At 39.6% G+C, this 24,094-nt stretch overlaps 1 protein-coding gene across 1 annotated transcript in view; it reads left to right on the top strand.

Moving 5' to 3' along the window:
* TMTC1 (transmembrane O-mannosyltransferase targeting cadherins 1) overlaps positions 1-24,094 on the top strand; it is a 253,695-nt gene that overhangs the window by 197,700 nt on the left and 31,901 nt on the right. Inside the window, exons 11-12 of the mRNA XM_069490420.1 lie at positions 1,224-1,337; positions 12,168-12,311. Of these exons, the coding sequence (XP_069346521.1) occupies positions 1,224-1,337; positions 12,168-12,311 (258 nt within the window). The remainder of the gene's footprint in view (positions 1-1,223; positions 1,338-12,167; positions 12,312-24,094) is intronic.

Genomic DNA, 24,094 nt, shown 5'->3' with positions numbered 1-24,094 from the left:
GAGAACTGTGCACACTGAGGAGAAGGCAATGACTCTGCAGGTGGGAGGAAGGTGGAGAGAGTCTCCCACTAACCGTTTGTGTCAGGTTCCCACGTGGAAGGAAACAGAATGGTAGGAAAGAATAAAGGGAAAGAGGCAGAGAATAAAGAGCACCACATGTTACATCTCATGTTCTGTAAAGCTGTGGTCCCCAACCCCTGGACCTGTGGCCTGTTAGCAACTGGGCCGCACAGCAGGAGGTGAGTGGCAGGCAAGCGAGCAAAGAAAGCTTCATCTGTATTTGCAGCCGCCCCCATTGCTCACATCACCACCTGAGCTCGAACCCTACTGCAAACTGCACATGGCGGGATCTAGGTTGCACTCTCCTTGTGAGACTCTAATGCCTGATGATCTGAGGTGGAGCTGAGGCGGTGATGCTAGCGCTGGGGAGCGGCTGCAAATACAGATGATCATTAGCAGAGAGGCCTGACTGCACAATAAATGTAATATGCTTGAATCACCCTGAAACCATCTCCCCCCTCCCCCAATCTTGTGGAAAAACTGTCTTCCATGAAACTGGTCCCTGGTGCCAAAAAGGTTGGGGACCACTGTTGTAGAGGACATTGTGGTTATGAGCTATTCTTTTCTTTTTCTGGTTCTTTATTGTGTACACAGAAATCACACAGGCTGTTTGATCGAGTCTCCGTGAGTAAGAAGCCTGCCTCTGAGACAGACATGAAAGGAAGGGTTTTCCTAATGTTGAAATCCCCCCTAGAAGGGCAAGTGTTTGTCCTCAGCCTCTGCAGGGTCTAACTTTGCAGCAGCCCTAGTGTCATCCCATCTTCTGCTCCCTGCACCCTAAATTAGGAACTCCAGGTTGGCCCGATCACTGCAAGGCTAGGGGTTTCCCCTGGACGATGTGCTCTCAGAAGATGCCTCAGGAAGGACGACAGAGCCTTGCCGGGGCTCCAGCTGTGTCTCTGGCACAAACAAAGACCCTGTGTTTACATGCTAAGGGCGTTTTGTTCATACACAGTTAGCATGTTTGTTCAGTTACGTACTGCCTTCATTGTTCTATAGAAAACAATATATGGTAAGTTATATAATTCACAAATTTTGGAAGCCTTGTTTTAGATGGATACGATGGGCATTTCACATACAGATTCATGAAACTGTGAGTCAAACATGAAGGAATCTGACAATAATCTTCTTTGTTGCTTTTTTTTTTAATTTATTAATTTTAGATCTGGAGTTCAAACTCTGCCCCACAATGCTAAGGTTCACTACAACTATGCCAATTTTCTGAAGGACCAAGGTCGGAACAAGGAAGCGATCTTCCACTACAGAACGGCCCTCAAGTAAGCGCCATACAGGGAGGGTGTTGGCTGTTGTGGTCTGGTGACTCTTGTTTATTTCACCTGTCTCCTCCCAGTATGTGGGAGCTTGTTTCTCTCGACAGGGAATGTATTCTCAGAGATGGTGCAGTTCTTTAACTCTGAGTCTTTTAGCTTAGTACTCAACTGTGTTATAAGTGTGATAACTCTCCCTTGCTTCTAACTCTTTGTGTTTCTTGTAAAAGCATTCATTGCTACACGTTGTTCAATGAAGTGACACTCAGTTGAATATATATATATATATATATATATACATGCAAACAGAATTTGGTTGTCAAAAATATACTGGTAAGTTCTCAGGGTATTTATTCCAGTGAATTCTTAATGGTGTGTGGGAAGGCTCTAGGCCTTCCATGTCTGAAAGAATTTATATGATGATATTTGAGTATAGAAAATGAAATGACCTAGGAGTTGTATTACACAGAAAGAAAATGATAAGACAATTGATTACCACGATGAGAATATGTTAAGAATGTGTGTGTGTGTGTGTGTGTGTGTGTGTGTATACATCCTCTGACATTCTCCTTGGATTCTTCCAATGAAAGAGAGAATACGTAGCATGTCCTTAGATGTGATTTTAGGGGAAAATAAAAATGTAAGTTCTGCATTATCAGCAACCATATGTAGATACTCTTTTGAATTGCAGCTCTGACTTTTAAGGTGGTTTTCTCTAAAAGGTCCCAGATGATAAATGTACTTAACCTTCAACTCACGGAAGCATGATAATTAAACAGAGCCTTGCAATCTCCAATTGTGGTCAAAATAAAGCAAGGCGAATCCTCTCCTCTATGGAATACTATAATGCTCATAGAAGCCTTTCGAAGATGCTTCTTGACTCCACAGACTGGCCCACATTTGCTTGAATTTTCTAAGACTGTTCCACTTTGGAATATGCTTAAAATGTATTTACCAACCAGATCATAAATTTCACTAGGATTGCCTCAAGACTTAGTTTAAAATTGTCATGGTTATGTTCTACATAAGCATATTGTTCATCGATCAAAATCTTTTAGACTTTAGGGCCTGTTATTTAATATTCCTTATGGCAAAAGTTTTAAACCATACATATTGTTTGTTGTCAGATATTTTCCCGAATATTACAAGATTACGTAAGTCCCAGAGGAATAATTATAACCAACCTTTTTGTTGAAGAACAGAAGTTTTTATTAGGGAATAGCAGGTAGTTTTAAGATTTAATAAAGAATTATATTCTTTCACTTGAAGATATTTTCCAAAATGTTTACAATGCTTACCTCTGGTAGGTGCGATTATGATTTTTTTTTCCTTATATTTTCTTGTGTGTTCCACGTGTTCCACATGAGCATCTATTACTTTTGCAATGAGAAAATGTCATTTTTTAAAAGACATATTCCTTCAAGGGTACATACAAAGTGTATTTTGGCTTTACTAATTAATGTTTAACAATTTTAGATGGCATTCTTGAAGGAAGGAAAAAGAACTAAGTTTGCTGAAAAATATTGGTTGAAAGGAAGTATATCAGTATATTTTTTAATTTGTTTTATTATAACAGACTATATTCTGTCAAGTTCAAACAGAAAAATGAGGCAGACCATAAGGTACAGCTTGGGGCAAAGGTATAAATTAAGCAAAATTCTCTGGCAGTTGATTTTACAGAATTATAGTAGCTGGTTGGGTACTTCCACTTTTTTCCCATGAAACAATAAAAATAAATGTTTGCTTCAGCAACTGTGCTTCTGGAAGAAATATGTCTCTTGAGAAATGGGAAAAAACAATTAAAGCTATAAATATACTACACAGTAATTAGTGGAATATTTTATGCTCTCACTCTAGGTTCAAAATACTTCTGATTTAAAATATTTTTCTGTGGATACCTCTGTGGTGAATTTTCAATAGATGTGAGTGTTTCTGTTTTTGCTTTTATAAAAAAAAATAAATTGGCACTCTTTGTGTTAGAGAGAAAAGGAAGATACCAGGACTATTCATCATTTTGATGGTTATTTACCCTTGGTGACTGGAAGATTGCCCTTATTGTGATACTGCTATGTCTCTGCGGAAGTTGCTGAGACATGGATTCCTCTCTCTCCAACTGTTCCACCTCTGCTTCAACTTTAGTGTATCTGATGTTTGCCATATTTGCACACAGCAAGAAAGAGAGTGATTTAGGGAAATGCAAGGTTAAAGGCGTTATTATCCGAAATCAGTTCCAACAATTATCCATTACTCTTGTAATGACTGTATAAATCCCAGAGGCAATGGTGAAGTCAGTCACAAGGGTTATATCTATACCATTCTCTCTCTGGCTGGCTTATAATTCTAAAAATAGCACTATATTCAGTCGGTAATTATATATGACATGAATATTCTGCTTCTTTTAAACTTTTTATTTTGTAAATAATGCAGAAGTACCACTGACTTCTCCTCCCTTTTGGTAGACCTTATTTATTATATTTCTGTAATGCAAGGGAAATCTCCCCTGGAAAATGTTGCAGCTAAGGTTATGTATTCAGTTTAAGACCCAAATCATGAAAGAAAAATGTCAGAACTCTTTCCTTGAATCCTCAGCAAACATGAGTGTTAGCTTTGCTTTGCAGTAAGGGCCAACTCTCATGTTTATACCTACTGCAGTACTATAAAGCCTGGGGTTCTCTATATTGGAGAATCAGAAAAACACTAGTGTATCTGCCATATGCCTCCAGAGCTGTTCCCACCATTCATTTATCCTGGAAAACATTTCTAACACTCCATCTCACATGGTGGGAAAAGAAAGCTCAGAGACCACCCAACAATTCAGCTCTTCCTACACAAGAACTCTAAGGAAATGCCTAGTCCAATAAGCCCAAAAGGAAAAATAGTGATCCTGCCTGAATAAAGTGGAAAGATACTAAATGTGTACTTGGCCACTTGTGTGCATTGTTGATTAGCTTAAAAAGTCAGTTAAAAGTGGAGAATCATAAAACAAATTAAGCACACTCTTGAGTATTTTATTTCACCCTGAAATTTCCTATGTACATCTATTCATCAATCTTCTAATGTCAAATCAAGTCCTTTTCTTTAAGAGTCTACTGATTAGAATCTGCAAAAACCACATCCATAATTCATTGCTATGATTATCAGTTTTGATATTTTAAATTGGAATAAAAATTTTAAGACATTTGCAAAGTAATCTGAGTAGACTGAGATTTTTCTGATTTTTCTCTGCTAGTCTTATAGTTATTTCACTCAAATCTAATTCAACAGTGATTTTTTTGAACTGTCCTTTTTTGGGTATTTTCAGAGTATTTACTTTTTCCCATAGAAATAATTCTTTTTTCACACTTAAATTTTATCAGTTTACAATTGGCAAAGCTAAATTTTCTATTGCGATTTTAATGCTTCTATACAAAAGAAATCTGCACTCACTACTTAATTGGCTAATATAGGGTAAAGGAAAGAACTAAAATCTTCCTGATTGGAATTTGTTGCATGCATAAAATAGAGACTTGTCATGATAATAGTGCCTAATTGACATAATTCTTTGTATTCTTTGCTGTATGGATAACTGGAATTCTGCAAAGAGATTCCGTTAAACTGTGATAAGTATATATTGAAAAAAGGAAGTAATACTGGAACAAGTACTGAAGAAATACTGTATAGTTAGAGTCTAAAGAAGTCTGACCATGACTAAATAACCACTGTTCTTTGATATCTTAAGCATATCAATAAGATTACTTTATTATAATTTCTTTTAATAATGCTGTTTATAAAACTGTTGTCTGTTAAGTTCAAACAGAAAAGTAAGACATACCCTAAGGCACAGCTTGGTGTGAAGTTTGAACATGCTTTAATAATCAGGAGTCAATGAGTATTTAAAAAGTCCTTCTTTACACAGCCTATTTTGAATGAACATTTTAAAATAACTCTCTCATGACTACAGGTGGCCTTGGATACCATCTGCCATGTATTTCTGGGAAGAATTAAAATGCCAGTAACATTTGTTAGCCAGGATTAATAAGTAGAGATGGGTTCTTCAGCTAGTGTGCTGTTTTCATTTATAAAAGTCTAAATATGCTTTCTAATATCACAAGTAGACAGTTGAAATTATTTTTGTTTCTTCTTGTTGATGAAATTACATTCTCACTATATACATATATATGTTGTGTTTATTAAATCTGGCGGTTTTATTCATTAAATTCAGGAAATCAAACATTATTTTGTTTAGAAAAGAACTAGAATTTAAGTCGTATTGTGACGATTACTTATGAACTTAATTTCAATATGAAAGTGTCATAATTTATCTTCATAAAAGTTTCACTCTCTCTGGCTGTCTTTTTTTTTTTTGCTTTATACCACTTTTTCACTTAAAAAACTCGGTTAGGTATGGTTCCCCAGCACACAGACTGCAAGGCAGAGATTTGCATGCAGGCAGATTATTAAGGAGTGCCCTCAGGAACACCAAGGAAGCAGGATGGACAGAGGGAGATGTTGAGATGCAGTGCCGTTCCAACGGAGGCCTCAGCCCATCCCATGGGGAGTGTGGAGCTGGGATGGCACCTCAGAGTTGTCCTGAATGGAGGCAAGAGATTTGCCTTTCCACCACTCCCTTTTCCACCAGTTACTGCCAGGACCGGAATCTAACTGTCCATGTTCCTCCACTACATGGTAAACCCCAGGAGAGCAGAAATCTTTGTCCATATCTCCAGCAAGGAAGACAGTGCCAGGAACATGGTGCTCAGTAAATATTTGTCAAATGAAGCAATACTACACATAAACATCATAAACAACATAAATCCAAAATCACATACCTTCCTTCATAGTACTTATAAAATAAAAGAGAGAGAGAGAGAAACAAAATCACACACACAGTAAGTCTCCCATGGCCTCTGACTCCAAATCCAGTTATTTTTCCACTCCACCAAAGCCGTTTCCTATCCATCCTGCCACAAAAACCAAAGTTCACCACGGTCACGCCAAACCTCTGAGAAAGGTGAATTGTGGTCACCATTTCTATTTAAAAGAGTAGAGTAGTATTTTAATTCAGTAAATTTTCCAACTTCTACAAGTAAATTCTCAGGAATCAGGACAATTCAGCCTGCTAAAATGACTCATTTCCTAAGGACATCCGAGAGCCAGAGTTTTATTCTACTTAGTCTTGGAAAATCATCAGGGCGGAGTCCTTCTGGATCGCTGCTAGAGGTTATCCATTGTGCAAGGTCAGATGATTTAGTTAGCCCTTTGTAGGACAGTGTGTCACATTTCCCTAAATTGCATTTGAGGTTTTTTTCCCCAAAGCTATCTATAATGGATCAGAAGGGGTGCACTGCAAAAAGAAGGTTACGAGACTTATTTGCTAGGTATTAATGGCAATTTCAAACAATCAAAGAAGCAGACCAATACAGTTATCAGTCCTACCCAAGTACAAGTTAGTGATATGATTCAAATTTTATAACATGAAGGAACCAGGCACTTACAACATACCAGAAACTAATATGGTTGAAAATACACTGTCCACTTCTGAAATGAAGTTTACTTTGTGAATTTTTTAGTCCAGTGAAATGAAAGTTTTATGGTGGAATATTTTTCCCAGTCATGTTTTTCTTGTGGATTCTGTTTTTCTCAACAGGAAATAGAAAATAAACATCTGACCTTAGCATAGTTAACCTCAAATAAATTAATGTGTGGAATGAAAATCAGACTAATAAATCAGGGTGTGTATACTCTGAAAGGAAATTGCAAACTGGAGCACATGATTCAAAATTATGTGAACAATGAAATGCTTTGTAAGGTATTTGGATGATTAAAAATTAACAGCATCCCTAACTTTTGAACAGAGTGTACACAATTTAAAGTAATTGACTGAAATACAATATAAAACCAAGATTTAGTCCTATACAGCTTGTGTCTATGTATCTTTAGTTGAGGTTAAAGCTTAAGAAGAGTAGATGGAGAGCATGTATGCACATCATATACACTTACTGAGTGTTGTTAATTCTAAATAGCTTTTTATAGCAGTGTGCTTTTTGGAGATATCATGATTATTTTATACAGCAGAAGACAAATTTTTCCAGTGAATAACGATCTCAGTAGCCAAGCGTCCCGGGTATGAGTTTACTTCATTTCTGCCAACGAAAACTAGTTCCTATAAGATCATAGTTGAATGAATTAGCCAAAGAAACAAAAAGGAAAAGTATTCCAAATAGAAGCTCTAATCTGTAGCCGCATATCTATTTGCTGAATTTTGAATGACAAATGAACTTTAAAAACGTAGATTTACAAGAACCATCTGCCTTCTTAACACTTGAGAACACAAGCGCTTCTGAGATGTCTTGTTTTCCCAATCAATCCTCAACTGTAAAATAGTATAATAATTCCACTTAAGGAATTTTGAAGGTTAAATTAGACGATGTATGAGAAAGCAGTTTAAAATGTAAAGCACCATTAGCACATCCTAGGTCCTTTTGGACCCATTTTCTTTTGTTCCTGCTTTCCGTTTTTTCCTTAGGTGACTGTTCCTTCCCAGTGACTTGTTCCTATTAACATGTTGTTGGTGTTCATTCTTCAAAGACAGATGACTGGAAATGGAGGGGAATAATGTCCTTGACTGCCTACTTTATAAATTCTACTTAAGGAAATGCCACTCGATAAAAATTAAGAACTGCTAAAATGGTTAAATGGATGTCGTGTTTATCAAGAACCTAAACAATCCAATACTTGGGAAAAAACTCTCTTCCGCTCATAGAACCATCTTGCTATACCTAGATTTCTTTTTTAAAGAGGAAAAGATGAGCTTCCTTGTACCACACAACTATTTGACAAAATAACACATTATCTATAATATTAAAAATTAAACTCATCAAAATAATAATAAAAATACAGCAAGAGAATCCCTATAAACATTACAAATGTTGAATAAAACTGTAAGAAAGAAAAATCCAGTGACTGTTCTTAAAAACAAGGCCTGAAAAACATAGACCTGAAAAATCACCACTCCGCTCCAGTTCAGTGAATCTTTTGCTGAGGTTTTTTAGATGGGGAAGGGAATCACCAACAAGGCTTTTGTAAAACATACCTACAGAAGTCAAAGTCAAGATGGACTTAATTTATTCTGACAATTGATGTAGTAACATAGACATCTCTTAAATTATTCATCTTTCCAATGAAAGATTCCCCTCCTCCAGACCTCAGGACTGAATTAGACCCAAGCTAATTCAAACACAAGTTTATTTAAAAAGTAAACCCCAAAAATGAATTTTGTCCTTGCATAGGTCTGCAGTAAAGAGCAGAGCATATGTTTTAAGAAAATATTTACATCTATATAAATGTTTTTAGATATTTTTCCTGACCTACTTGTTAAGAATTCTTTTAATGAAATTCAACTTTGTTTCATAAATAATGCAGTGCTTGCTTTTGATTATGTGAAACTAATGAGATACCCAGTGAGAGAAAGGACATTGGTAGCAGACCCTTGCTATTACCAGGAATAAGCAATATCTACACATTTTCCAGGTGGAGGACTGTGCTTGGTCGCAGAATTAGTACGTCGCTCTAAATACTCTTGAGTAACATAGAGCCTCTTCCCTGGTAATAACTGGCCATGACGTCCTCTTCTGAGCTTCATGTTTCTGCAGCTGCAGGCTGGTTCCTAGAGCACAAGGCGTATTAAAAGCCTTTTGTTTTGTAGTGCTTCTATTTCTTTCTCTTTACTGCCCTTCACACTGCTTGTTTGTGTTTTTGAGAGTTCAGGGTGGACTTGTATTCTGTTTCTGACTTGGAAAAAAAAAAAGAGAGGAAGAAAGAAAGTCACTTCTGTAGTCAGTGACCTTTGAACTACATGACTGTTTATTTAACCGGCTTTAGGATCATGGGTGACTATAAAGTCTGTGAGGCTGAGCTGAGAACCAGGCGGAGCAGACAAGCACCTTCAGATAGGTGAGCCCATTGTGGAAGGTCTTACTGAATGCAGACTCTTGTTTTCCTTGGTGTTTTCACCTCCAGTGTTTATTTCACGGGTTCCAAAGCCTAAAGAGATAAGGAAAAGAGAAAGTTTTAAGAAATTACCTCTTCTGAGATAAAAGAAGGGACACGTTACAAATGTGTTTTTTGTTACTGCTTCTCATAAAGGAAATAAGGAGCCCGGAAGTTGCCCTCACCGTGTTCACTAAACACCCCTTAAATCCATGGGAGGTCACAATGCTTTGCTGAACATCAAAAACAAAAACAAAAGCTTCCTTAGAAGTATTTGAGTCCTGGCTGCGATGTGCTCTGCCTGCAACCACTTCCAAAGGAGTTCTTAAACTCAAGCAGCCCGGGATGTTTTCCTGGGCATGGAGTGAAAGTGTTACAGCAAGCGTTACAGTGGGTGGTCCTGAGGATAAACCGAGTGGCACACGGAGAGTCGGAGAATCAAGGTTTATTAGCTGGCGGGCTCAAAGGGGTCTCGCCAGCAAATTCTGAGCCCCGTCTACCCAAGTTTTCCCACTTTTATTAAGTTGGGATGATCTGAGGGGTGGGGTCTCAGGTGACTAATGCCTGCCAGGTAATAGGTTAGTTGATGTGTCAGGTAATAGGTTAGTATTATGTTGATGCACCAGGTAATAGGGTAATTGATGCACCAGGTAATAGGTTTAGTGTTATGCTGATGAACCAGGTAATAGATTAGTTGATGGGCCAGGTAATAGGTTCAGTGTTATGCTGATAAACCAGGTAATAGATTAGTTGATGCGCCAGGTAATAGGTTTAGTGTTATGCTGATGAACCAGGTGATAGATTAGTTGATGGGCCAGGTGATAGGTTAGTATTATGCTGATGCGGGTCTTCCTTGAGGGGTGGGGGTCTCAGGTGGCTGCTGTGCCAAGTAACAGATGGGGTTTTTCCTTATCAAACGGACAGGTACATGAACATTTTTTGCCTCTCATCACTGCTCTCATATTCTCTGCCAAGCACTTACCTCCCAGGAACTGTGAGGTTGGGTGTGAAAGGACTAGCACTGGGGACCCTAAAGTTGTCTTTGCTAATTAAAGGTGATCAGAGAGTAGCAAACAACAGCTCCTGTGCTGGCTCTAAATCTCTCTCTCCCTGCAGCCTCCAAAGGTGCTGTGAATAATTAGGGCTTTCCGGCTTTGGGAGGATGTAATATCCATTTGAATTGATTCAATCCCTTGTCAGTTAAGGGGCACATTACAAAGTGTCCTTCAAGAAATACTAGTTCTGAGGAATGTTCATAGCTATTCTGTAAGGAAGTAAGGAAGGGTCAAATAAACTTAAGGAACTCTGGGTTGAGCAAAAGTAAAAAAAGCTGTACAACTTGTCTTCCTTGTCCTTCTTTTAATAGGAAGCCTTTCTGTCCCTTGATCTTAGGAGGTGCAGAACAGGGGGCAAGCATAGCATTTGATTGTCAAGAGATTTGACAAGCACAGATCCTGTTTTTATTACTTGGGCATTATCTTGGCATTTCTACATTAAAAGCCAGCTTGACAGGCTTATTTAACATACTCTGGGTGACAGAGATGGAGCAAACCTATTAGACTGCTAAAGTGTCCACTCTGAATGTAACAGAAACAACTCAATCATGTAGCTGTGCTGATTTGGCTTCTTTACGGTTTTGAGTTAAGGAAATTAATTCCTTTCCTACCTCAATCAGCATAAATTTGGTTTACTGATGTACACCCCATCATTTGCTTTTGGACATGGGGAATGCTGTCTTGCACTTCAATGTGCATTATTTAATTTTTCATTTCTAAGTATTGCAAGTGCTCAAGATTTTCAGTCTGAGAACTATATCCGGGCAGTTGGAGCCAAATTGCAGTAGAAGCTGGGAAATGAGATAAAATAGAAAAAAGAGATTTGGGATGGAGAGGCATTTTAGAGATAAAGTTTATTTTATGAGCGTGGTGGCTCATACCTGTATCCTGGCACTCTTACAGGTAGGCCGAGGCAGAAGGATTGCTTGAGGCCAGCAGTTCAAGACCAGCCTTGCAAGAGTGAGACCCCGTCTCAACAAAAAATAGAAAAATTAGCTGAGCGTTCTGGCACAAGCCTGTAGTCCCAACCACTTAGGAGGCTGAGGCAGGAGGATCACGTGAGCCCAGGAGTTTGAGGGTGCAGTGAGCTCTGATGACTCCACTGCACTCTAGCTGGAGCGACAGAGCAAGACTCTGTGTTAAAAAAAAAAAAAAAAAAAAAAAGTTTATTTTTATGGGCAGACATCATGCATCATCCTTTCTCAGTTATACTATTAAGTAATGCTCTAATCCAAAGATGTTATGAAGACCCCTCACCAAATGATCTCCCAGCATCTGGTAAATAGTGGGCCCTGTGCAGGCTGGTCAGCAGTCCTGCCAGGCCAGAAACTCAGCACCTAGGCAAAGAGGATTTCCTATCACAGGAAGTTGAATGTAATCCTAGGCTCCAAAGGACTAAAATTTATTTAACCCTGGTAGGTTTGGATACTATTTATTCTTACACTATTTGAGGATCTTTTTTTTTTTTAATGTTAATGGATTTAGGGGGTACAAATTGAATTCCATTACATGTATATATTGTATAGTAGTGGAGTCTGGGCTTTTGGTGTATCCATCAGCAGAGTAGTATACATTGTACCCCATACAGGGTTATTATTTATACCAGTAAATGGCAAATATATGTTTCCTTGCGATATTTCTATACCTTCAGCTGCAAAAATAGTTGACTGGTAAGATTTGACACAAACAAGTAAAGGAAGAATTCAGTGTTTCATTTTGGTTCTGGCATACCTGGGCCGGGGGCAAAGAACAAGCATGTTGTGCCCAATTTAGAAGTTTTTGAAGCATCACGGCTTAATGTTTCTGACTTTTGCAGGTTGTATCCGCGCCACGCAAGTGCCCTAAACAACCTTGGAACGCTGACGAGAGACACAGCAGAGGCAAAGATGTACTATCAGAGGGCTCTCCAGCTACACCCACAGCACAACCGGGCTCTTTTTAATCTGGGCAATCTCCTTAAGTAAGTGGAACATTTACCCTTGAGCAGGCGACCTTGTGATTTCAAGAAACCCTTTCCTTTTCAACACTCATTTGATTGTGCTGCTGTTGGCTCTTCCTACAGCTGAATAACTAGTATTTTCAAACTTTGGGAGCATGTAATATACATCTCAATTAATTCTATTCTTTATCAATCAAAAAGAGTTTTTCCCAGAGTATCTTTCTGGAAATACTAGCTCTGGCAGATGGTCATAGATTATCTGTAAAGGGATAGGAATGGAGAAGGGTTAGAGGATCAAATAAACTTAGGACCTGCTAAGTTAAGTTAGTTCCTTTATTGCAAGAAGCTTTAATATGCTAATATGCCTTGTGAATCTTCAAGAAGGGACTATGGGATACAGCATTTCCTAAAGTCGTCTTTTTTATTTTTTATTTTTTGGTAAGGCATTTCCCAAGACAAATATTCCATAATATACTTCAGGAAAAGCAGTGTTCTCTGAAGATGTAACCAAACGGTATAACCACAAGTCATGGTCAGTTTGTATTAATATTATGGGTAAGAACCAAAGTGGGGCTTACTTGGAATTAGCAATGGTGACTTTACTCTTACGAATAACTCTTAGGCTCGTTCACTGGTGTTTACTTTTCACTTACTCCCCTGATAAAGGTTGACAGTGTCATTAGTTACTGAAGACTAAAGGGGTAGTTTTGCATCTTGTGTCTTTGTTAATATAAAGTCTAAGCCTGTTGGTGATGGTCCTGTCAGTGACAGTAGTAACAATGGTGGTGGTTATAGAATTTAGCTTCTAGACTTTAAAAAAAAAAAAGCAGGTTAAAAAACATCAGAAATGAACATCTATTGAAATAAAAAAATAAAAATAAAAGGTGAAAATAGCTGGAATCAGAGAGTAATGATGTATTTATCTATGCTTGTCATATGCTGACAGTCCACGTACTTACTGAATGTTTCCATCTCTTAGCTTCTAGAGAGCACATTGGCTGCCTCTCCAGTATCTTTAAGGCTAATGGTTGACTTTGTTCTTTTATCCTTTCCCTAACAGGATTGTCTCCACTGCCTCAGTAATTCAGCAGGATGCATCTTCTTCACTTTGCTGTTTTACTCCTTGACTTTTACGTATTCACATAGATATTCGTTCTCCTTACTAACGTGTGTGTTTGTTTGTTAATGCACATTTTTATTTAATCTCATTTGAACAGAAGGCCTGGAGATAGTTAATCACAGAATAATCTACTATAGTGTAAGCTGATAGGTGCCATCCTACCTCTGAAGTTTTATGTTTAAGAGTGGCTTTATTGGCCAGGTGTGGTGGCTGACTCCTCTAATCCCAGCACTTTGGGAGGGTGAGGTGAGAGAATTGCTTGAGGCCAAGAGTTTGAGACCAGCCTGGGCAACATAGCGAGATCCTATCTCTACAAAATATTAAAAAATTTTCTGGATGTGGTGGTGCACACCTGTAGTCCCAGCTACTTGGGAGGCTGAGGCAGGAGGATCGCTTCAGTCCCCAGGAGTTTGACATTACAGTGAACTATGATGAAGCCACTGCCTGGGTGACAGAGTGTGACCCTGTCTCAAAGAAAAAAAAAAAAAAAAGACTTTATGCATATGCTAGAACACAAAATTAGGGGAACACTACATAAAAATGAATAAGTACCAAGAAAGGACAATGAAATAAAGTATAGATCAAAACTAAATAAACTTAATTTTTAAATTACTATAGATAACATTGGTAAAACTGAATAAAAACTGAGAATGATGAAAAACAACTGAGAATGAAGAAGTGTGCCACTGTGCCAGAAAAAAAATATTTTAGTAAAAGGAAGCTCTCTTTAAAAATAATAAATCAAAATGTGAGGAAAATTGGTTCTAGTTATTGTATATAGCTAGATATAGGTTGAGATGATGCTTTTATTTTACTCTATTACTTTTATGAGCACTTACTTCTTTATGTGAAGTTTGAAAGACTCATGTTTTAAAGTCATTGTTGCATCTGTATATGTCCTACTTAGAGTCCAAATAACTTTATGGCTGTATAAATCCTGTCAATGCCTTTTTGGATACCTGGATTATATAGTACTGGTTTCAAAAATAATACAGATGAGCATTTTTTCCAAAGAAGCCAAATATAATGGCTTAGCTACAAAATAACATTTATTGTTAAGAATGCTATTCTGCAGTTGTGATCATAATATTATGTGGAATGCAGCTCTACTTGAAAATAAAGGAAGATATCCTTTTGTGTCATCTTGCCAAGACCCGAGCAAAAGAGGGATACTCTGGCCTTCCTTTTTCACTTCACACCTTATCACCACTAACATCTTGAATTAGTATGTATGAGTGAAAAATATAAGAAAGTATGTTTTGGAACTTGGCAATGGCTACTTTTCATACTAAGAGGAGTTATTGGGTAACTAACATGGAATTTTTTTCTCTTTCTTTCAGTAAAAATCAATTCTTGATGATTATCCAAATCAGCAACAATGCCTTATGTTTGTATAAGATTTTGCTGTTTTCCTAGTGCCTTGTTTTAATGACACCCTTCTAATAAGTCTTCATAGTGAATAGGAAGGAGGAGAAGGCAAGGTCCTGAGCAGTCAGGTGCCATGGACACAGTCCCCCTTGTTTGCCTTCTGCTCCTTCCCAGAACACACAGAGCAGAGTGGCTGTGTCTCAGCAGAGGTCAGTCTTAGAGTCCGGCAGATTAAAATAATAACAGCTAACATGTGTGTAATACTTGCCATTTTACTTTTTAAAATATTCATTTTTTAATCCTTAAAACAGTCTATTGTGAGAAGTATTACCATCCTCGTCCCCATTTTACAGGTAAGGAAAACCAGATTCAGAGGTTTTATCTGACCTTGGCCTGGGCTGTGGCAGACCCAGGATTGAACCCCTGCCCTTGGACTCCTTGTCCTGTTCGCTTTCCATACCCGTGCTGCCCAAACAGCTCTCCAGTCCAAAAACTACACAATATTAAACTATTTACTGGCATGTGACGGCCTGTTGGGAGAAAGGGCCATCCATCCTAACTGTCTTTCTTGAGAAACTGGTTTCCATCACCCTGAGGTTGCATTGCTAAGTGACAGAGCAAGGTGACCAGCAGGGCTAATCTACATTTAGATAACGCTGAGCTTTACTTCTACTTACCGTGATACATTTCTGAGCCAGTAGCAAGGGGTCAAAAGCAAGAAGAGGACAAGAATATTTTAAATTTTGTTTGACTTGATCTGTTTCACTATTTATTTAAGATTTACACCCTATTTCTCTATCGAGTTAACTTTCAAGTTATCACAGTTAACTAGGCCACAGCCTAGAGCCACACTGCCCAACAGAAATGTGACAGCCATACATGTAATTTAAATTTTTTAGGTAGCCATATGCTAAAACATAAAAAAGTGCAATTAATTTTAATAATAGATTTTATTTAACCCCAATATACCCAAACTATTATTTTAATATGGATTTAATATTAAAACTTAATTTTTAAAATTTAATATGTAAAAAATGAAAAATATTAATAAGACGGGATACATTCTTTTTTTAAAAAAAAACTAACTCTTTGAAATCCAGTGTGTGCTTTACATGCACAGCACATCTCAGACCAGCCGTATGTCAAGTGCTCAATAGCCACATGTGATTAGTGGCTACTACATGGGACAGCACAGAGGTTTATTAATAACCCTGAGAGAAATATGAGTCTTTGTCCAGGCCACAGGCCCTAAATAAGATGTGACTCTGTCAGAGCATTCACGCAATCTTATAGCAACTCATTTGAATTCTTGGAATTATACGGCCGACAGCTTTAGACACATTCATAGCAGTTGACTTTACTGAGTATTATCCATATATATTTGGCCACTTTCGTGACCATTTCACTGGACTTTGAAGCTAATCTCCTGTGATTCTGTGCAGCATATTTATAATGTGAGAGGTTGATGAGGAACAGCTTTCTTAATTTGTATTAATTATTGTTGGCTTTGCTTTGAACCTGAAATGTTAAAAAAAAAGAGAGTGAAAGAAAGAAAATAGGCAAGATTAGCATAAACTTTTTATGGATAACACAGTGGAAGTCCCTGATGGCGCAAGAGAATGTAATGGAATATTTAAATTCAGGGTATGGGAAAATATTTCTGTGAATGCCTCGGTTAAAATAGCTACTGGTGTTTGTTACTAAAATGGAATATGGAAAGAACTTCATGAAGAATCATGTCATACCTCCTTCACTGCCAAAGCTACATTCTATTCACATTATAGGATATGAGTGCTATATGGGTGTCACAATAAATCTTATAATCAAAACTCAGAGGAAAATGTAATAGAATGTCCAATAACTGAACTATATGGAAGATGAATTTGATAACAGCATACATTTGATTTTCTTTAGTCTGATTCTTGAGAAAATTGAATTTCTAGAGAATATTAGGACCCAGAAAGAAGGGTGTCTGTCCATCTGCGTTGCTGTAAAGGAATACCTGAGACTAATTTGTAAAGAAAAAAGGTTTATTTGGCTCACAATCCTGAGGTCTGGAAAAGTTCATGATTGGGCACCTGGTGAGGGCCTTGGGCAGCTTCCACTCATTGCAGAAGGTGAAGAGGAGCTGGTGTGTGCAGAGGTCACGTAGTGAGGGAGAGGAAATGAGAGAAAGGGAAGGAGGTGACAGGCTCTTTTTAGCAACCAGCTCTCCCAGGAACTAACAGAGCAAGAACTCATTACCAAGAGGACAGCACCAAGCCATTCATGAGTGATCTGCCCCCATGACCAAAACATCTCCTCTTAGACATCCCTCTAACATTGGGGATCAAATTTCAACGTGAGATTTGGAGGGGACAAACATTCAAACTACGGCAAAGAGTAACCATTATCTTTAAAAGAAATTTTAATGTCTGAAATATATTTCTCCATAGCTTTAGCAACAGCCTCACAACCTTTTACTTTATAAAAAGGAAGTTTATGCATTCAAGATAGCAGTTCTCTCCTTCTCTCCCTCTCAGCTGAAGCCCCAGAGAGTACACAACGCCAGTTCCATAGATAGAGCTTCTGAGGTCCTTCCTACGAGGACCTCGGGTTAATATACCAGCTTTGGGTGGGCAAGTTCCGCACGCTCCTTCTGCAGTGAAATCCTGCTCCCCACCTCCGCCAGCCCCGCGGTGACCTTTTAGTAGCCAGGTTCTTTCCACCTTTACTTATCTCTAGTCCCAAGCCCGTTGCACTTTCTCCCCCTCATCTTTGTCCAGCTGATGCTTGTCTCTCTCCAGCTCTCCATCGTCATCACTGCCGTCTTTCAAGTATCTGCCCTTGACCTATTACTTCTGCCCACCCTTCCCTTTCCCGGACTGTCTCACCCCCACTGACCCTTTGAAGGGGTCGTGATTATGACCTTTCATCTCCTCATTCTTTTCCCTGCTCAGTTATCTTCTTTTAAGATCTTAGTAATTTGGCCGGGCGCGGTGGCTCACGCCTGTAATCCTAGCACTCTGGGAGGCCGAGGCGGGTGGATCGCTCGAGGTCAGGAGTTCGAGACCAGCCTGAGCAAGAGTGAGACCCCGTCTCTACTAAAAATAGAAAGAAATTATATGGACAACTAAAATATATATATACAAAAAATTAGCCGGGCATGGTGGCGCATGCCTGTAGTCCCAGCTACTTGGGAGGCTGAGGCAGGAGGATCGCTTGAGCCCAGGAGTTTGAGGTTGCTGTGAGCTAGGCTGAAGCCACGGCACTCACTCTAGCCCGGGCAACAGAGTGAGACTCTGTCTCAAAAAAAAAAAAAAAAAAAAAAAAAAAAAAAAAAAAAGATCTTAGTAATTGATGTGTCCTCCACCGTTGGTGTTATTCTCCTCCTACTCATCCCTGCCGGCTGGCCGCGCTCTTGGCCAGTCTTAGGCTCTGTTCTTTGTGATTTTTGCATTCATAATTTATAATCCCGTCTTGGATGTATCTGATATATTTCAGTAATGCATGTGACATCAACTTAGATTCTTCCACACCTCTGCCATCATTTATCTGCCTGATCAGGCCAACCCAAGGTACCCCACTGCCTGTATTTTGCTTTCCCTGGACCAGTATTTGTCAACTTTTGCTTTCTTCATTATTACCCCCACCCCATAAGGACACTTTTTAGATTTTTTGTCTAAACGTCCTGTCCCCCAATTAAATACTCAAGAATAAGATCAGTTAGGGAGAGTTGAGCTTTAGGAGACCACAAACCATCGTAATAGCTAAGATTATTTGTCACCAACACCACCCCAAAAGGCAGTTTTCCCTTCTGTGGAGAATGCATGTCCTAGCCTAGACCTTAGTTCAACCTATCAAGTGCTGGAGAAAAAAAACCACAAATCTGTGTTGAATGCGATCCTTATAAAACTCTGAAGATCGCATCATGGAAAAAACAAACAAATCAGGATCAGGGGTAAGAGCTGTTAAAGATTCATCCCTTGTGGTTTTACTTATTTATTCTTTTTTATTTTAGCATATTACAAGGGTACAAATGTTTAGGTTACATATATTGCCTTTGCCCCACCCAAGTCAGAGCTTCAAGCGTGTCTATCCCCTAGATGATGTGCACTGCACCCATTAAGCATGAATATGCCCATCCCCCCTCCCCCTCCCACCTGCCCGACACCCAATGAATGTTACTACTATATGTGTACATTAAGTGTTGATCAATTAATACGAATTTGGTGGTGATTACATCTAGTGCTTGTTTTTGCATTCTTATGATACTTCACTTAATAGAACGGGCTCCAGCTCTATTCAGGATAGTACAAGAGTTGTTAGATCACCATTGTATTTTGTGGCTCAATAGAACTCCATGGTCTACATATACCACATTTTATTAATCCACTCATGTATTGATGGGCACTTGGGTTGCTTCTGCATTTTTGCAATTGTGAATTGTGCTGCTATAAACATTCTAGTGCAGATGTCTTTTTTATAGAACGTCTTTTATACTCTCTCCTGTTACCCTAATGCATGAATCCATTGTGCCCCTCCTCAGTGCCCTGTACACACACCCAGAAGATGACATCATCCCTTACTTTGACTAAGGGCATTGAAGTCATTCAAGGTGAATTATTGCAGCTTCCCTTCTTCCTACCTCAAAATTTCCTACAGATTCCCTCCTCTTTGGCTCTCCAATGGGAGGAAGAATTATCTTGCCTCCTTAATGAAGCCAGTGTTTATACCTGTGTTTTTTTGTTTTTCAATTGAGGCATAACTAACATGAGATAAAACGCACAAATCTTAAGTGCTCAGCTCAGTGCAGCATCTTGACGATTTTATACACCGTTGTAATTACCCCCAAAATAACAGAGAATGTCCATCACCCCAGAATGACCCCCTCATACCTCTTTTCAGTAAACGTCTCCCTCCCATGAGGCAATCACTATTCTGAATTTTCACCATAAATTAGTTTGGCCTAGAACTTCATTTAAAGGTGACCATTTAATATGTACTTTTTTGGCATCTGGATATTGTCATTTAGCATAATTTTTTGAGTCTTATCCGTTGTGTTACATATTATGTTTTTTATTGCTAAGTAGTATTTCATCATATTAATGTGCTATAATTTGTTTATTCATTTTCCTGTGGGTGGATACTTGGTTTGTTTATAGGTCTGGGTTATTATGAGGAAGGCTGTTGTGAATATTTATGTTCCAGTCTTTGTATGTTTGTTTTTCTTGGGTAAATATATAGGAATAGAATTGTGGGTAAATGTTTCCTTAATGTTTTAAGAAGTTACCAAACTGTTCTCCGAATTGTACCATTTTTCACTCCACCAGCAATGGCAAGAGATCCATTTGTTCCACATCCTTGTTAACATTTGGTGTTGTTAGTCTTTTTTATTTTAGTCATTAGTAGTCATTAGAGTAAAATCCACATGTGGTCTTGGTTCTCTTTCTCTCCCTTAAATCTTCAAATTCTCCTCATTCCACAACTTCAGCATACCCCAGACCCCCCTGGGGAATCTTTCTCTCTTGAGCCACTCCCTCAAGTTGTTTCTCCTGCCTAACTCCGTCCTTTTGATCAAATTGGCAAGAAGAGTGATTAGCACCTGGTGTTTCTCCTTCCCTCGCCACCTGTCATACAGCCCTCTGCTTCAGACAGCTGCTCTCTCAGCTCTTAGTCCCTTCATTTCTCTGAAATGAGTAATGTGATACCGTTGACCTCCACCTGCTTTTGAAGCTATTCCATTGCTTATATCATAGGGCATCATTGTACTTTTCTAGATCCAACATCTAGTCTTCTTCCACTGACCCTATAAATTGAGAGCCACCTGAGAAATTCATTAAATTGTGTACACATGTAGAGTCCACACATCTTAGCATTCAAAATTTTCCATAATCTTGCCACTTCCTTTTCATTTTCCACTGCTCCCAAACGGTGTGAACCCCTATCCCAGCCAGACTGACCACTTGTCAGTGCATGAGAAATACTAACCTGCCAAACTACCTTTGAGAGGATGTTACTGAGGTTTTAAATTGAGAACTTCTCTAGTTCTTTTAAAATGTGGTTTCATTTCTACTTTATCATCTTATAGTCAGTATCTGTCCAAAACTGAATTATCCAGGAAATGATGAGAATGTTTACCTACTTCTGCAAGATTTGGCAGTTATGTGTGTATAAACAGATTGCTAATTGTTAAAATATTTTTGTGAGTATCTCTCCCTCAACCCAACTCTGCTCATTCTCACTGTGATTACTGATGAGTTGAGCTTGAGTTGTTTGAAGTCTATCATGTGGTTTGCAAGGAAGGTGCCCTTTCCTTGTCTTTCCTTTTGCTGTGAGGCTGTAATAAACAGTGCTGAGGCCAGGGGTCAGACCTGCCCAGGAAGTGCTGTGGGTGGGAGCAAGGTTTGAGGAATCCCCTGGTTTTGTTTACATTCTCTTGAAGGAATTGGAATGTCATCATTTGCTTTCCTACCGTAAATATTTCTAAAAGGAGATAATTAAGGGGCCAGACTCTTTTGTAAAGTATAAGAGTCTTCAGTAGTTTTCCCTGAACTAGTATTTTCCCAACCCCTTCACCCATATAAGCTTTCCTGGATTCATTTGCAGTCTGGTTCCCTTCAGTTCCTGTGCTGGGGAATGACCCGGAATTATTAGAGATATAGATGCAAGAGATATAATTTTTTCTTTTTTTAGACATGGGGTCTCACTATGTTGCCCAAGCTGCAGTGCAGTGGCTGTTCACAGGCATCATCATGGTGCACTACAGCTTGGAATTCCCGGGCTCAATCGATCCTCCCACCTCAGCCTCCCGAGTAGCTGGGACTTCAGTTCAGTAAAAATATAAGGGAAATGTGTATAATCATTAGAACTTTCTGTCTGCACACATTTTCTTACTTTAGGGTGCCAAGCATCTCCACTTTTTATCTTAAACTCAGTAGGAAATCAACTTTGCCCAGACACAGAAGCTCAATTTGGTATATAGGTTGTAAGAGATGACCAAAAGGCTGTCAAATCTAAAAATGCTCTATGTAGGCCAGGAACAAAAACAGAAGGGACAGAAAGAGGCATATGCATGTTTTCGGTGTTACCCTGGCCCACCCCAGCCTGTGGCCCCAGGGTCTGTCCCAGGAAGCAGCCTGGGGAGGCAAAGCTGGCCTGCAAAGGCTCCTTCCCTGCTTGGTGTCTCCTCACCAATTCTGCCAGCCTCCCTCCAGTTGTACCTTCCTCGAGCAGGGCCTGGTCTCCCTGCCTGGGACTTTCATGCCGTGCCGCTTGTCTGCCGGGCAGCATTGCAGGGCTCTCTGCACCCACCCTTCCGGCCACCTCCTCCTTCAAGTGAAAGGAACAACAGTGACTGACACTTGAAGGGCGGTTGGCACAGCACTTCCTCGTGTCTCATGAGCCTGTCCACTCGGGGTGGTCAGAGGACAGGCCCCATCACTCTCCTGTGACAGATAGGGAGTCCGGCTAGGAGAAGGCCCTGTGCCAGGAAGCTGCAAAGTGCGCAGTCTGAAGCCAGTGCTTTCTGCTGCCACACTGTCCCCTGTGCGCTCTCCTCACATCTAGCAGCTGGGACAGCTTAGTTTGAAGCTCAGCCGTACAGCATATTAGTGTGTGACCTCGGGAAAACGGTTTTATCTGGCAGTGCCTCCAACTGCCCATGTATAAAGTGGAAGTAATACTAGTAACTATGTCTTTCAAGAGTTCTCAATACCAGAATACATGTTAAGTCCCTAAGATAGGACCTAGTACCCACTAAAGATGAAGTAGGTTTTATCTATTAAATACCATTATTATTAGCCTAGGGATGTAATTTCTTCCAATTTGAAGCTCGGGTTCTTGGTATAAAGCTAATTAATGAGTCAGAAGTAGATAATGCATTTTCTACCCCTGTAGTTGAACAGCTTTAGACAGTTTCAACCTTCCTGAGACAAGAGATGATCCTGTAGAGCTCTCTAGTTGCAAAAATCTGTGGTTTTAACTATGACTAAAGGTTTTTAGTCTCTTAACTGAAATGTAAATAAAAGAAACCAGAGAAGAACTTGAAAGTCCCCTTTCTCTCCAGAGGCAGTACTTACATCGTAACAGCATCCTGCCTTTGCTGAGAAATCCATCACTGAGGCTTCTCGGGGCAATTCCAGTGGGGAAGCTGGCTGGAGAGTAGGGAAGGAGCAAGTGGAGCTAACGTTTATTGCATCGCCCTGTGTGCCAGACACTCTGCTAAGCACGCCACCCGTGTTCATTTATTCCACCCTTACAGGAGCCCAGAGAGACAGAGGTTAATAACCGTGTTTCACTTTGGCCACTGAGGCTCCTAGACGTGAAGCATCAAACCCATCATTCAGCTGGAGAGGGCTGAGCCGGTTGTAAACAGCCATCAGCCTGAGCCTAAAACCAGGACGAGCATTAAACTGCATCATGAAAGCGTCCCTTTAGCTATGGGGTAAATGAACTCTGGCTAGGTCAAGACATTCTCAGCTGCCTTCTCTTCCAGGTCCCAACCTGGGAGCATTGTTTTTATGTTTCCCCCCAATCCTGAAGGGACTTAGCATATATATTGGCATGCGCTTTGAAGTGACTGCTGGCTTGGGACTAGTTCCCCCAGCCTGCCTCAGGCACTCAGGGCACAGAGCTGGCTGGGCATGTGCAGGAGCAAGGCTCAGTGGGGCAGGTGACCTGCTGGGTGCAGAGCAGTGACCTCACCAAGCTGTGATGAAGACACTTAGAGCTGTTCCAAAGGAGCGAAGGAGAGGGCTTCAGGACTAACATTTCCTGGGACCTACCGGGTCCCAGCCCCTGTGCAAGGTCTTTATGTGGGCTGCATCTCCACTTCTGCTGCTCTGTGACTGGCCAGGGTCAGAACTTGCCATCTTTCTGTTCCTCGGTTTCTAGTTGGGGGGTAAGGTTGTGGGGGGGGGGCGGGGAATGATCTACTCTATGAATTTTAACTATGAGTATGATTTTGAATTGAAAAAAAAATTTATTCTTTACCACCACATAATATGACTCTGTATCCTCCAGACAGTTGTGTATGTGGCTCCTATAAAAAGTCAAACAGGAAAATTAAGATGAACCCCAGTAAACTAGATGCTGTATTTCCATTGTGTTGCCCAGATGTGTTCAGTAAACTTGAACCTAAAGGAAGGAAGCTACAGACTATAATCCAATTTCCTTTTCTTTCCATATAGGAAAGATAGCAAAGCCATAGAAAAATGTGCGCTCTGGAATGATCATCTCAGCCAGACGTTTACAATTTGACTTTCACAATTCAGTTTTTTAGAAGAGCTGGTAAAATCTGTCTTCCTCCTTCAAAAAAAAAAAAAAAAAATCATGA

Source organism: Eulemur rufifrons, chromosome 16 (assembly GCF_041146395.1).
Source record: "Eulemur rufifrons isolate Redbay chromosome 16, OSU_ERuf_1, whole genome shotgun sequence".
Classification (NCBI taxonomy): Eukaryota; Metazoa; Chordata; class Mammalia; order Primates; family Lemuridae; genus Eulemur; species Eulemur rufifrons.
Note: the sequence above shows the minus strand (reverse complement) of the source record. Positions and strands in the feature narration are given on the sequence as shown.